General features: G+C 40.8%; 1 protein-coding gene and 1 non-coding gene across 2 annotated transcripts; both read left to right on the forward strand.

The window, feature by feature from the left end:
* Window positions 1–458: 458 nt before the first annotated feature.
* On the forward strand, window positions 459–569 carry LOC121974034. Its single transcript, XR_006109915.1, has one exon. It is a non-coding gene; the product is annotated as a small nucleolar RNA R71 (small nucleolar RNA).
* A 3,795-nt stretch (window positions 570–4,364) lies between these two features.
* Window positions 4,365–6,487, forward strand: LOC121969332 (flavonoid 3',5'-hydroxylase 1-like). The gene is made up of 3 exons (XM_042519368.1): window positions 4,365–5,118; window positions 5,213–5,404; window positions 5,632–6,487. Exons 1-3 carry the CDS (start codon window positions 4,405–4,407, stop codon window positions 6,268–6,270), a joined length of 1,545 nt encoding a protein of 514 aa, XP_042375302.1. The 5' UTR covers window positions 4,365–4,404; the 3' UTR covers window positions 6,271–6,487.
* Window positions 6,488–14,974: the final 8,487 nt, after the last annotated feature.

The raw sequence follows: 14,974 nt of genomic DNA on the forward strand, positions 1-14,974 counted from the left end.
TGATTTTTCCACCCTGGGTTATAAGTATTAGAGTAAGGGTTGTTTTGCCTTTGGTTGAAGTTACCGATATCATCACACTGTTCTACATGAGATAATTGCATACTGATAGCTCCAAGAGGACAAGAATCCTTCAGGTGTTCTAAAACTCCACATACTTCATATTATATAGAAATTGCATTTACAGGTATATATTCATATTCTCAAATTGCTTTGAAAGAGAATTAAGCTTTGCAATAATCAAGTAATGGCATCCATATTATATTTTTTTGGGTATTTTTATTGCTCCTGAACTTCTTTCTGAAGCCCATTAATGATGGTTCTATGCCACACTTTCGATATTATCTTCTGCTTCATCAAGATCCTTGTTCATTAATGTGCCTCCCGCAGCAGAATCCAAGGAAACCTTTGTCTTATAATTAATTCCGTTGTAAAAAGTGTGAATCACAAGCCACTTTTCCAATCCATGATGTGGGCAGTCGGTCTCTCAGTATTCCCTTAAATCTATCCCAAGCTTTATAAAGAGATTCAGAGTCTGTTTGCTTGAAGCTTGCAATAATATTGCGGAGGTGTGTTGTCTTACTTGGCGAAAATAACTTATCCAGGAAAACCTGCTCACATTGATCCCAGGATGTGATACTATTTGGAGGCAAGGAATTTAACCAAGTTTTTGCTTGGTCTCTCGAAGAAAACTCAAATAATATTAATCTAATGACCTTTGGAGGAACTCTATTGATATGCATCGTGCTACATAATTCATTGAAGTTGTCAAGATGATGATTTGGATCCTCTATCAGACCACCTCCATACTAGTGCTATTGAACCATGGAAATAAAAGTTGGCTTTAATTTAAAGTGATTGGCCTCAATTGTTGGTCTAGAGATGCTTAATCTTGGCCCTTTCTTGTAAGACGCAACATAATCCTTCAGAGGTTTGTTTGTCATGATTCTCTATTCTTGCTCTTGTTGGTTCTTTCATAGATTCAGTCTTCGATGGAATTTCTGGTCGATCTCAAGATCATCGAGTAAAAGTTCTACAGTGTTTCGTCGTATACACAAACAAGAAGCAAACTAGAATTTGTTGTTTTTGAGTTTTTAAGAAAGCAAATTGTAAAATTTAAATTGCAGAATTAAAATGCAGTAATAAAAAGATAAAGAATAAAGGATAAGAACTAAAGAATTAAAGAACTAAAGCATTAAAGAATTGAAGTAATTGTCTAAACAAACTCTAATGCAAACAACTAGATTTAAAATACTTAGTCCCCGGCAATGGAGCCAAAAACCTGATGTACAAAAACCATAAGTGCACGGTCGTCGTCAAGTAATAAAATTTATAAGTCGATCCCATGAGAACTGAAGATTAAATACTAGTTGGTTTTACATTTCCAATTTAGATAGACAAAATTGATAAGTGTTTGTTTTTGAGATTTTCAACTAAAATGTGAAAATAAAAGAAAGTAAATTGAGGTCCTTAGTTCAGTGAATCTTCTAGGCCATTAGTTTCATTGTAATGGTGAATGTTGTGCTATGAATTTGCCCTTCCCTAGTTCTCTACTTATATGATTGCAGGACAATCTAAATTACTATAGAATACCACCCCGCGGCGGTGTATCCGAGTACTTCTCCTACCAATAATCAAGTATGTCATCAAGTGAAAAAGTAACTTAGAGAGTCTGGGTTTATAGTAGAGTACCTCCTATCACAAGGTCTCCCCCGGGTTTACGTCTCTAGATTACGTAGGTCACTTGCTTAGCATATGATTATGGAAAGTCCATGAGGTCTAGTGATAGATTTATCCATACATAGAATTATTCTCCCTTAGGAGGTTATATTCCATATAGAAGGATAGTTGTCTTAGATACTCAACGTTAAACAAGTATCCTAAGGTCATACCAAGCTATATCGGAATGTACACTCAAAAGACGCAACAATTCATGCATCTACTCAATGAAACTTCAGATTCATGTTCAGATTTAGACACACATCAATGTATTTATTACAGAAATGAGATCAACGCATATAGAAATGCAATCTAGTTAGATAAATTCATGTCCATAAAGAAAGTCTTCTAACAAGCATTTCATCAAATAGAACATATGCACACAAGCTTCATCAAACAAGGGAATTGACAATTCAATAGAGTTTACAATATCCACACATTATAATTACTTCCTACGTCCTAGAACAGTTTAAATCTACTCGATAATAGCTAGAAATACAATCGAAAGACTCATAATAACAGAAATCCAAGAGAATGAGGAGGGACTCTTATCCTTTGATGTCGAGTGAAACCTTTGGATGCAGATCTTGGCGTGCCGACAAGGATAGAGTAGTAGAATGGCCTCGGATCGCCCAGATGACGTCTCTGAATGTAAGGATTTAGCCTAGATGGTCTCCTCCTGTCCACCAAACTTCCCCCCCTTTGGAGGAGATGAAGTGCCCCTCTTATAGAAAAAAAAAATGATAATTCCAGTTAGTCTCATTGACTATCCCTGGGTGATCGACTCGAACCCACGGAAAGATATACGTTAAATGATATAAAATAACATATATAATCTATGCACATCAATCATTGCTCTCAATATATTCGGTCAAATTGATTTTTCATAGTATTTTTACAATCAGGAGAACTAGATGAACATATATGAACTAGTTTCATGTCATTTCGAGGTCTCTAGGTCGATCAGCAAATTTCAGTCGAAATTGGCTAATGAACTTAGAGATATCGAAATGACATAAAACCAGTTTCTACGTCTAGTTCTTCTGATTGTAAAAATACTATCAAACATCAATTTGATTAAATATATTGAGAGCAATAATTTTTTAAATATAAATTAATTTTTCGAACATATTATGTTTAAAAAATTACCGTTCTCAAGATATATTGGATTAAATTAATTTTTTATAGTATTTTTACAATCAAGAAAATTAGAAAAACTTATATGATATGGTTTTATGTTATTCTGAACTCTTTAAATTTATCAGTCGATTTTATTCGAAATTGATTGATAAATTTTTTTAAATACAGAGAAATAAATTAATTTGATGGAAAAAAAATCAGATTTTTTTTTAATCAATTTGATTTGAGGATGGGAATAAAATTAGAAGTCGGTATATAATTTAATAATTTTAAAATTATATTACGGGATTTGAATATTTGGAAAACTTATATAACGGGTTAAAGGCTGAACATTCTTTCGTCTATTTCCTTTTCGTGCGAATATTCAACGGCACGGCACTTTGAATTTTCGAAATATCTAACAAACCCGCGAATCTTCTCTTCGTTCGAATTCCAAGTCCCGAGGGAAGAAAATGAGCAGTTTTGTGAAAATGACAATAAGTAGTAATTATAATAATAAATTAAAGATGACTAATTTGAGGATAAGACTACTGCCGATTCTTTGCTAACGTTGACATTTACCCACCTTTTGTTTTTTTCTCTAGAAAAAGTTTAATGACGAAATCGTGATTTAGAAATTAAACTAACCCAACTCAAAATTCCTTTTTAGGTAATATAATGCATTAAAATTATATTAATCTTTATAATAAAATTATATTAATTAAAATGTTTTAATATTAAAATATTAAAATAAAATTATTAGTAGAGTATTAGGACTTTTGAAAATCTAAATTATTTAAATTTTTGAAAATTCGAATCGAAAAATATATTTTTTAACATGATTAACTTAAAATATTTATAGAAGCTTCTTTGATCTTAATATTGTCAATTCTAAGATGTGAGACTAGAGAATATGTCGTAGCTGAGTCTCGAACTCTAGATTATTGATTGTTTCGCTTATGAAATTATTAATAAATTTTGAAAATTATTTTTAATATGAATAGAAAAAAAATATTAATATAAATTTATTTTAAAGAGAGAAAATTTTTAATAAAATAGTAATATATATATATATATATATATATATATATATATATATATATATATATATATATATATATATATATATATATAAAATTCTCTTCTATATTACATATTATATATTATATTATAAATAACATCCGGATGTGAATGCTCTTAACGTCCACTCGTGCCCCACGGGGTTATCTCGGCTGATAAAGGCGTAGAAGTTTGCCACTGAGAACATGGGTTCGAGTCCGCAGGGCAACGGGGATTTATTCCCTATCCCTGTGCAAAAAGTCTCGGCCCACTGCGTACTTGCCACCGAGCTACCGTGATTTACCTCCCTCGTAATGATCCTGGGCAGGGTGCGGCGGGGACCCTGAGGACGAGGGTTTCGCCTTTTGCCACATTTTTTTGCCACCTCTTAACGTCCACTCGCAATTCAATTAGTCAACATCTGCATTAATCGGATTTTTTTTAATTGCCATTTTGGGCGTCTATTTATGTGGCTTTAGCTGTTGGCCACACAACGGCACCGATTTAGCAATGGCTGCCGGCCGCATCGACTCTTACCTTTTGGGCGGCGGCGCCCTCTTGCTCGCCCTCCACTTCCTACTCAGCCGGTGGCTCCTCCGCAAGACTCGGTCGCGCCTCCCTCTGCCGCCGGGGCCTCGCGGCGTGCCCGTGCTCGGCGCCCTCCCCCTCGTCGGCGCAAGCGCGCACTCGAACCTCGCCCGGCTCGCCGCCCGCTACGGCCCCATCATGTCGCTCCGCCTCGGCTTCCACCTCTGCGTCGTCGCGTCCGACGCCTCCTCCGCCCGCGCCTTCCTCAAGACCGCCGACGCGCAGTTCGCCCACCGCCCCGACCCCATCAGCGCCCGCGACGTCAGCTACCAGCGCCAGAACCTGGTCATGTCCGACGCCACCCCGACGTGGAAGCACATGCGCAAGCTGTGCAGCCTCCACCTGCTCGGAGGCAAGGCCCTCGCCGACTGGGCCCCCACGCGCCGCGCCGAGTTCCGCCGCCTCGTCGACTCCCTCCGCCGCCTCCACGACGCCGGCCAGCCGGTCCCCATCTTCGACCTGCTCATCTGCACCCTCGCCAACGTGGTGGGGACCATCGCCGTCGGCGGAAGGGTCTTCGACGACCACGGCGACGAGTCCAACAAGTTCAAGGACGTGCTCTCCGACATGCTCACCGGCGGCGCGCAGTTCAACGTCGGCGACTTTTTCCCCTCGATTGCGTGGATGGACCTTCAGGTACGAGTACCGATCCATAACAATCCGTGGGATCGCACTAAATCGCATTGAAATTGTATCCCCAATCAAAAATCCACTCCACGATCATCCGTAGGGTATTCAAGCGAAGATGCTCAGCGTGCACAAGAGATTTGATGCCCTGGTGACGGGGTTGTTCGAGGAGCACCAAAGAACAAGGGAGAGTCGCCGTGGCGCCCCGGACTTCATCGACAAAGTGATGGCTAACAAGGTGTCGGAGGACGACGGCGCCACCATTTCCGACGTCAACGTCAGAGCCCTCATTTTTGTAAGTTTTCTTCTTGGCGATTTATGAGCCTGTTTAAGATCTCTCGTCATCGTCATTTACTCAGCACAAAATTAAAGATTAAAAAAATATAGATAGATGAAAATTGACATGACGACGGCCATTTTCATCTATTGACTTTGTTGTCCGATGGGAATCTCACTTCACTTGGATCTCCCAATTAAAAGTAAACGCCGTAATCGAATGAATCTATAAACAAAATGGTGCAGGACCTGTTCACTGCTGGCACTGACACGTCATCGGTCGTTGTGGAATGGACCCTCGCGGAGTTGCTGAGGAACCCGGCGATCCTCCGCCGGCTGCAGGCCGAGACGGAAGCGGTAGTGGGGCGCGACCGCCTGCTCGAGGAGTCCGACATCCCCAATCTGCCGTACCTTCAGGCGGTGTGCAAGGAGGCGCTGCGCCTGCACCCGTCGACGCCGCTGATGCTGCCCCACTTCAGCCACGAGGATTGCGAAGTGGGCGGGTTTTTCATCCCCAAGCACACGCGGCTGCTGGTCAACGTGTGGGCCATCGGCCGCGACCCCGCCGTGTGGGAGAACCCGCTGACCTTCGACCCCGACCGGTTTCTCCCCGGCGGGAAAGGCGCGCGGTACGACCCTCTGGGCAGCGACGGCAACTTCGGGTTCATCCCCTTCGGGGCGGGCCGGCGGTCGTGCGCAGGCAAGCTGGTGGGGATGCTTTTCGTGCAGTACCTGGTGGGCACGCTGGCGCACGCCTTCGACTGGGAGCTGCCGGAGGGGGAGGAGGAGATCGACATGGAGGCAAAGCCGGGGCTGGCGCTCCCCAAGGCCGTGCCCCTCAAGCCCTTCGCCCGCCCGCGCTTGTCGCCGGCGGCGTATGTTTGAACACGGAACAGAATTCCGGCGGCCGTTAATTCCTCGGCATAATAGCGACAAATAATAAAAAAAAAATATTATAATACATAAGGTAGTTTCAAGAATGACAAGTTTGGGATTCGATAGATATTTTTATTGATCCCTTTTGTATTAAAATATAATAATAGAAAATTGTGGTCGGTCTGTTAAAAATTATCTTTAAAGAGGGGAATTCTGTTGTTGGATAGACAATAGATTTGTTATATAAATTTAAAGTCCGCATATCCATAAGATATGATCCGTGTTATATGTGGTTCAACAATATAAATGGATATTCCTTGTAGTGTGAGTCATCTTGTTGGAGCCGGTTTGACGTTTTGCTCCAATAATATAAATGGATTCGGGTTATTTGGATGAAATTTTTTTTTAAGCTTTAGTTTTGAACCTGAAAGATGGATATGCCTATTCTATTAGACTTTTGTAGCTTTCCATGTTTTCCTTTTAAAAAAAGATGTTCTTCTGGTTCTTGTATAACTTTTATATATCTATACTTTGGTGAAAGATCTGTTTTATTGAAAAAGAATTTATACAAAAGATCTGTTTTAATTGTAGTAACAGGTGATAATCCTGCAGCCAAGATCCTTCAATGGAGTAAGAGTCTCCTCAGCTTCTTCTTTGGTGGAGAAGAGGGTTTTAATTGTTCGTGCTTCATCGGAGACAGATGGGAATGAGGGTGGTGAATCTGATACGTGATATTGTTGAATAAGTGAATGGAGAATAAATGAAATAGAAAAAAAGTTTTATTATGAATGAGACTTTAGTCTCACATTGGAAGTTTCAAAGTAATTTTATTGGTTTATATTAATGATCATTAAGATCATTAACTCTGACTATTGATCCGAGCTCCTATATAAGGAGGTTTCGATCATGGACAGACTCCATTTTTTCCCTCCTCCTCTATCATGCAACTCCTGCTTGGCGGAGTACCCGTGATAGCAATCGGGTGCCACTCAGTTCAGCGTGACCACCAGTGCTTGGTCGGATTCACGGTCGATCGTTGTATGCTGGGAAATAGACGACCCTTGTAAGCCTCGAAGTTTGTCGGCCGGAGGTGGGCAAATCTGTTTGAAGGAAATTACGACTCACAGGCCTCGGTCAGCTCGCTCGGTCGGTCTCTTCATTCGACCGTCAGACTTCTCTGCCTGCTCGGGATCTTCGCCCGGCCTGTCAGCTAGCCAGGTCGGCCAATCTTTGTCTGACAATCCGACCTATCTGCTCGACCCAGCTGACCTGTCTGCTTCGACCGACCTGTCTGTACTGCTTGGTCAGTCTGTCTCGTCCGACCGACCTCTCTTGCTCGGTCTGTCTGTCTTGTCTGACCGGCCACTCCTACTCGATCTGTCTGCCTCGTCCGACCGGCTTCTCCTGCTCGGCCTGTCTATCTTGTCCGACCGGCCTCATTGTTCGGACGCTATGGTCACTCAGTCACTCTAAGGTTAGAACTTGGATAAAAATCAACCTCTGCTGGCAGCCTGAGATCATCTGCTCAAATCAACTCAACTGTAAATTGAATTTAAATTCTATGTAATTTTAAATCCAGCTAAATCCTTAAAATCTCCGACAACATATTATTTGTGTCCCACGGATACTCCACCAGAGCAATCACAAGAGGCTGTCCCACGGATACTCCACCAGAGCAATCACAAGAGGCTGTGTCGATGGAGAATCTTCCATTGGAGTCGAAGCTGCAACTGAAAACATAAGTTGAAGATGAAGCTCGCTAAAGGCTTCTAAGGAAGAGGCTTTTGCGGAAGGGAAGAATGAGGAAGAAGGGGCGATGGCCGCCATCGAAGATGAAGAAGCTCAAGAATGTATAATCAATGACGATGTAGATTTCAGGTTGGAGTTCTTTAGAAATTCTCCACTTCATTTTCTTTGACTGCTTAATGATATATACGTGCTTCACCTATCTTCATTATTTTATCTTCCTTCTTTATTTCGCTTGTTTGTTTGTCTTTGCATTTTGCTGACAAAAGTTCCAGCATATCTATGACAAGGAATTGTAGAGCCGAAGCTAAGACAATTTCCAGCATCACTATGTCAAGGATTTGTAGAGCCAAAACTAAGACAAATTTCCAGCATGTACGTTCACAAATTTGTTGGATAGATGTGAAGGGAGAAGAAGTGGAAGAGACATAAATTTTCATTATGAATGAGATTTTAGTCTCATATTGGGAGCTTTAAGGTAAATTGGATGGTTTATATTGATTTACATATGTTTTGATAATGTGAACAAATACATGGAGAGAAGTTTTCTCACATATGCAGGTGTACATGAGGGTGCAAATTCAGGATCTGGATTGCAATTTATGATTTTTATTAATATTGTACGAAGTGCATGAAAAATTAGACAAAATATCTGCAGAAAACGAAAGACCTAAGGATAATAAAAAAATATTACAAAACATCTAATGACGGATGACCTAAACGACTATGCCATAAGGAAATAGATAACGAGACAGACACAGAAAAGGTGGAAGGAGATGATAGCGGAGACGCAAATTTTGGCCAGTAATAGACATCATCTCTATGGACCCCGCTGACCAGTGTCGCTCCCGTACGACGATTCAACACCTGAAAATAGGAATCAAAGAAAAAAATGTAATAGGATTAATAGCACAAAGTACAGTGACAGAAATCAAACTTTTTGACATAAATGACACAAATAAAACATTAGAGAAAATTAAAGAAAAAGATGGAGTGGAGAAAGAGAAAGAACCAGTGTGTGTAATAGGTAGTCTAGAACCATCAACAATGACGACATTATCATTCCCAGAGTAAGGCTCATACAACGAGAGAGTAGTGAGATCAGTGGTGACATGATGAGAGACATCAGAGTCGACCGCTCATTCCCAAGAATTAGACAGAGGTGTAAAATGAACAGTAGTGTGCGCAAACAGTACTATACACTGGACGTGGACCACACGGAGGAGTCGGCAAAAGCAAAGCAAGCATAGAGAACAGTCATATGACCACACTAGCGAACAAAGTGACCTTGAACACCACAGATCTAACAGTGCCCATGATAACGATTGGGACTGGACATAGATAGATGTACAAGAGGACGCGCAGATAGGCCAGGAGTAGATAGGCATGGCTGATAGGACATCAACGGAACCTGCTGGCAACCACCATGATAGTTTGAATACCGATTGCAAGAATTCCCTACTGGAGCCACAAGATCAGTCATTGGCGTCAAAGATGGAGATGATGTCAAGACTTTTAATTGGGCTCCATAGCTGATAAGCTGCTTGAATAGCTCATCAAAGGTAATAGGGGCGTCACGAACTTGCAGAGCATGTGAGATATTACAATAATGTTGGCTAAGATCATTCAAGACACAAATGGAGATATCATCAAAATCAACTTTGACATTCATAAGCGCAAGAGCGTCAATATTGAAGGCGCTGGAATTCCGTTCTGTTTAAATTTCCCTGTACAAAAATTGTACAAGTACAGAACTTTTCCTAACAACCCGCATGTTCGATCAGACATATGTTTGATGAATCAAGCAAGGTCTTGACGGATCAAAGCACACCTTGATCGAAATACAAGATCGTTGGCCTCTTGTGTTGGTATTCAAAATCGATACAAAGAAAACTAAACTAATTACGCAATGGAATTAAAGAACTAGTTGTACCTTTCTTTTGTAGTTAAAGATCACTTGATCTTCTGTTATATTCCTCTCCTCTTCTTGGACGTCGTGTGAGCGACGATCTACCAAGACAAAAACCAGGCCTTCTTCTCTTCATCCTCTTCTCCAATCCGCTGGCCACCAAGAGATCCTAGCAAGGAGAGGCGCCGACCCTAGCAAGGAGGAGCGTCGACCATAGCAAGGAGGAGGGAGCGCCGACCCTTAGCAATTAGGAGGGGGCCGCCGACCCTAAGCAAGTAGGAGGAGAGAATTATGGAAATTAGGTTTTAGGGGGGCACCATCTACTCCCTTTAAATCCTTGTCGGCGACCCTAGGAAAGTAAGAGAAAAACCAAACCAAAACCCTAGTTGTGGATGTGAGGCTTTATATAGAGACTACAACAAGGGTCTAGAGGAGAGATTGGTTTAGGCCTCCTGATGGACTTGGGCTTCCTGTGTTCGGCCCGAACACCCAACTCAATTCCATCAATAATAACTCATACCATTAAAGGGTTATTATTGAACTACCGCACCAATCACATATTACAATATGGGCTCATTCTTATCATGAGTACGTTAATCTCTCTATGTTTAAGATATCGTATGCCCGTTAATTAAATGAGTTACTGATAACTCAATTAATTAACATATGAATCCAAGAGTAATACCGCTCAACTTTATTATCATGTCGGACTAAGTCCACCTATATGGTTTACATAATAATCCTTATGAGTTCCTCAAGGGGATATCATCAGCCTAAATAATTAGGACACAGATTCTTTTTATAATTAACAACACATCATATAAACAGTATTATTTCTCAACTCATCGGGTCTATTGATTTAACGAATAAATTTCACCCATTGATAAGTTAAAGAAATAAATACTAAGTATACGTGCTTGTTATTATATAGGGATTAAGAGAACACACATCCATAATAACAGAGGTTTTATTCTTTTATGTAGTCAGTACAAACCAAACAACCTCAAAATAGCACCACGCATTGCAAAGATACAAGCCGCAACAAAAAGAAATAAAATTTACAATTATCGATCATATATTCCACAAAGAAATTTACATGTAATCTAGATCGAAAAAAATGTAAAAAAATAATAATAATACAGCGACCAGCTGCATTTAATTATTACAATCATGCACACACAACAACCTCGACATGCCTGAGGGTTCAAATCATGCACAAACACAAAAGTCATAATAGTTGGATCTAGGATTCCTGCAACCATAGAGTTAATCTTTCTTGCACATCCTACTATTATCCTGCCTAAACTTATATGCGAGCAGTGCATAATTTAACCTAAAACCAATCACACAGAACCAGAAAACTTGCTCTGATATCACTTGAAGGCGCCGGAGTTCCGTTATGTTTAAATTTCCCTGTACAAAAATTGTACAAGTACAGAACTTTTCCTAGCAACCCGCATGTTCGATCAAACATGTGTTTGATCAATCAAGCAAGTTCTTGACGGATCAAAACACACCTTGATCGAAATACAAGATCGCAGGCCTCTTATGTTGGTATTCAAAATCGATACAAATAAAACTAAACTAATAACGCAACGGAATTAAAGAACTAGTTGTACCTTTCCTTTGTAGCTAAAGACCTCTTGATCTTTTGCTGTATTCCTCTCCTCTTCTTGGACGTCATGTGGACGACGATCTACCAAGACAAAACCACCCTTCTTCACTTCTTCCTCCTCTCTAATCCGCCGGCCACCAAGAGATCCTAGCAAGGAGGGGTGCCGACCCTAGCAAGGAGGAGGGGGTGTCGACCCTTGGCAATGAGGAGGGGGGTGTCAACCCTAAGTAAGGAAGAGGGAAGAATTATGGAAATTAGGTTTTAGGGAGCACCATCTACTCCCTTTAAATCCTTGCCGTCGACCCTAGGAAGGTAAGAGAAAAACCAAACCAAAATCCTAGTTGTGGATGGGTGGATGCAAGACTTTATATAAGGGCTACAACAGGGACCTAGAGGAGGAATTGGTTTAGGCCTCCTGATGGGCTTGGGCTTCCTGTGTTCGGCCCGAACACTTAACTCAAGTCCATCAATAATAACTCATACCATTAAAGGGTTATTATTGAACTACCGCACCAATCCCATATTACAATATGGGCTCCTTCTTATCATGAGTGCGTTAATCTCCCTGTGTTTAAGATATCTTATGCCCGTTAATTAAATAAGTTACTGACAACTCGCTTAATTAACATCTGATTCCAAGAGTAGTACCACTCAACTTTATTATCATGCCGGACTAAGTCCACATGCATGGTTTACATAATAATCCTTATGAGCTCCTCAAGGGGACATCATCAGCCTAAATAATTAGAACACAAATTTCTTCTATAATCAACAACATATTATATAAACAGTATTATTTCCCAACTCATCGGACCTATTGATTTAACGAATAAATCTCACTCATTGATAAGTTAAAGAAATAAATACTAAGTATACGTGCTTGTTATTATATAAGGATTAAGAGAACGCACATCCATAATAACAGAGCTTCTATTCTTTTATGTAGTCAGTACAAATCAAAACAACCTCAAACAGTCCTGCTCAATACACACATAGTGTACTAGTGTAATTTTATAGTCAAGACAGACTAATACCAAATTACACTACAACCGTTTCAATAGTTTGTCCCAATCCATCTTAGTTGTGAGCTACAATTTATAATTTATAAGGAACCGATAACATGATCTTTTGTGTGGCACCACACACCATATTATCTACAATATAAATTAAATGAATAACTGCATTGACATATATATAAAAATAAAATGCAAACATTTGACCAAACTGATTCTCATTTCAAAATATTTCAAAACAGATGTTTATACAAAAAACTAGGCTTATAGTATACATTCCAATAAATATTTCTTTTGATGTCCTGTATATAATCAGTGATAGATCTGTTACCCTGTTGACGGTTGGCAAGATTGTGACTATGAGTCATAATCCTGCTACATGAGGGAGCAACGTAGGTTCTCTCCAGCGTCTGTCATGCGTCTCTAGATGAAGCTGATGAAAAAATAAACTGCACAAGAGTAAGAGACATCGAACCTATAATAGTGTTGAGGAGAAGTTGATCCTGATGGAGCCAGAGAATATGATCAGGATTTGTTTAGGGAGCGTGGTGTCTGTAGGCGTTATCTGCGCAGGGGGGCAGTGGCGTGAGCCATCAACAAAACCTAGTAAATTATATCCGAATAGAAGAAACGTGAACTGCAAGCGCTAGGTAGAGTAATTGGAGGTGGTGAGTTTCAATGGTGCTTGAGCATTGACATTGAGAACCACAAGGGCGGAAGGTGAATCAGGAGTATTTGTGAGAGATAGCCGGCGAGTGATATCGTCGGCGGCAACCATTGTAGAAGACGGTTGATGGATATTGTGGTGAAAAGAAAAAAAAATTCTGTTAAGCTTAGCGCTCTGATATCATGTTTACGATAGAATTCATACACTTTATTAATGATAATATTGTTGGTGCAACATCCCTCAGGTCAAGGTTGACCTGGTTGACCAAGCTTGAGTCTTGGTTTGGGTTTCGATGTTTAACAATGCAAGGTTGATTGAAGAAGAGTCAAGGATGACCGGATACTTGACTGGGAAGTCCTAGTGAGTGAAGCTAGGCAGGAAGAAAATCCTGGTGAGTGAAGCCAGGTGAAAGACCTAGTGAGTGAAGCTAGGCAGGAGGAAAATCCTGGTGAGTGAAGCCAGGTGAAAGACCTAGTGAGTGGAGCTAGGCAATTGGGAAAGTCCTGGTGAGTGAAGCCAGGCAAGAGAAATCCAGATGGGTCAAGGTTGACCAGACATCTGGTGAGAGTCCAAGTAAGTCAAACGGATTGACCGGATACTTGGCACGAGGAAGAAAAGTCCAAGTGGGTCAAAGGGATTGACCGGATACTTGGTGGGGAGTCTTGGCAGGTCAAGCGAGTGACTAGATGCTAGGCATGATATACCAACAGGTCAAGGTTGACCGAATGTTGGTTTGAGAGGCTTAGGACTTGGTTTTGGGCAAAAACCAGGAGCTGGATCGATCAGTGGATCGATCCAGGCCTTTCCCAGCGAACAGAGAGCCTCTGGATCGATCAGTGGATCGATCCAGAGGTCCCAATCGATCAGCCGATCGATTGGGACGCTGCTGGTTCGCGCGATAAGCGCTGGATCGATTCGTGGATCGATCCAGGCGTTTTCTCCAGAGTACAGAGGCGCTCTGGATCGATCCGTGGATCGATCCAAAGCCTCCCCGATCGATTGGGAGTTTTCGAATCGATCGGGATCCGACCGTAGCGTCGTATTTGAGCTGCAGGCGTGCGATGGCTGTAGCAGCTCTTAACCGATTCATCTCAGATCTTCACCAGCTTCTCCACAACTCTTCTCAAACTCGAGATCGCCAGTTCTTGAAGGCTCTTGGAGGTTCTTCCAAGTCAAGAGGCTGATCAAAGCAAGAAGAAGAAACTAGGGTTAGGGTTTTTGCTCTCATTGTAAGCTTGTAAGCTTGTATTTCATTACCTTTCCCTTTCTTCTTGTATTGAGTCTTGTAGGGCTTCTCCGCCCTTGGTAGTTACCATAAAGGAGAGTTTTATTAGTGGAGGGTGTGTGTGTAGGTGTGGATCCTTGGACTAGTCACCTCTTGTGAGGTGGATACCAAGTAAACCAACCTTGTTAGCGTTGTATGCTTTTGTTTCTTATATTTCCGCTGCATACCATCAAAGAAACGAGCAACGCCAATGACGAGCACGCGACGAGCTATTCACCCCTCTAGCTACTTTTCGGTCCCAACAAATGTGTGGTATATAAATATCATTACAAAGTAAAAAATAGGAAAACAAATAAAATAAAAAAATATATAAAATACTATAAAATAAATAAGTATTTCCTAATAATAATTATTCTCTAACTAGAAAACAAATAATTAATAATAATTATTTCCTAATAAAAACTTGGGATGGATATAAAGGTAATGTAATCGTCTTATTAATGCATCCATTTTACCCAGAAGATCAATGACCACATGC

This window comes from Zingiber officinale, chromosome 4A (assembly GCF_018446385.1).
Source record: "Zingiber officinale cultivar Zhangliang chromosome 4A, Zo_v1.1, whole genome shotgun sequence".
NCBI classification, from domain to species: Eukaryota; Viridiplantae; Streptophyta; class Magnoliopsida; order Zingiberales; family Zingiberaceae; genus Zingiber; species Zingiber officinale.

Bases quoted from the DNA above. Each gene is read 5' to 3' on its own strand.
- LOC121969332 (XM_042519368.1), top strand. From the start codon at position 4,405: ATGGCTGCCGGCCGCATCGACTCTTACCTTTTGGGCGGCGGCGCCCTC. The intron at 5,119-5,212 runs GTACGAGTACCG...GATCATCCGTAG, and splicing joins TTGCGTGGATGGACCTTCAG to GGTATTCAAGCGAAGATGCT. The intron at 5,405-5,631 runs GTAAGTTTTCTT...AAAATGGTGCAG, and splicing joins ACGTCAGAGCCCTCATTTTT to GACCTGTTCACTGCTGGCAC.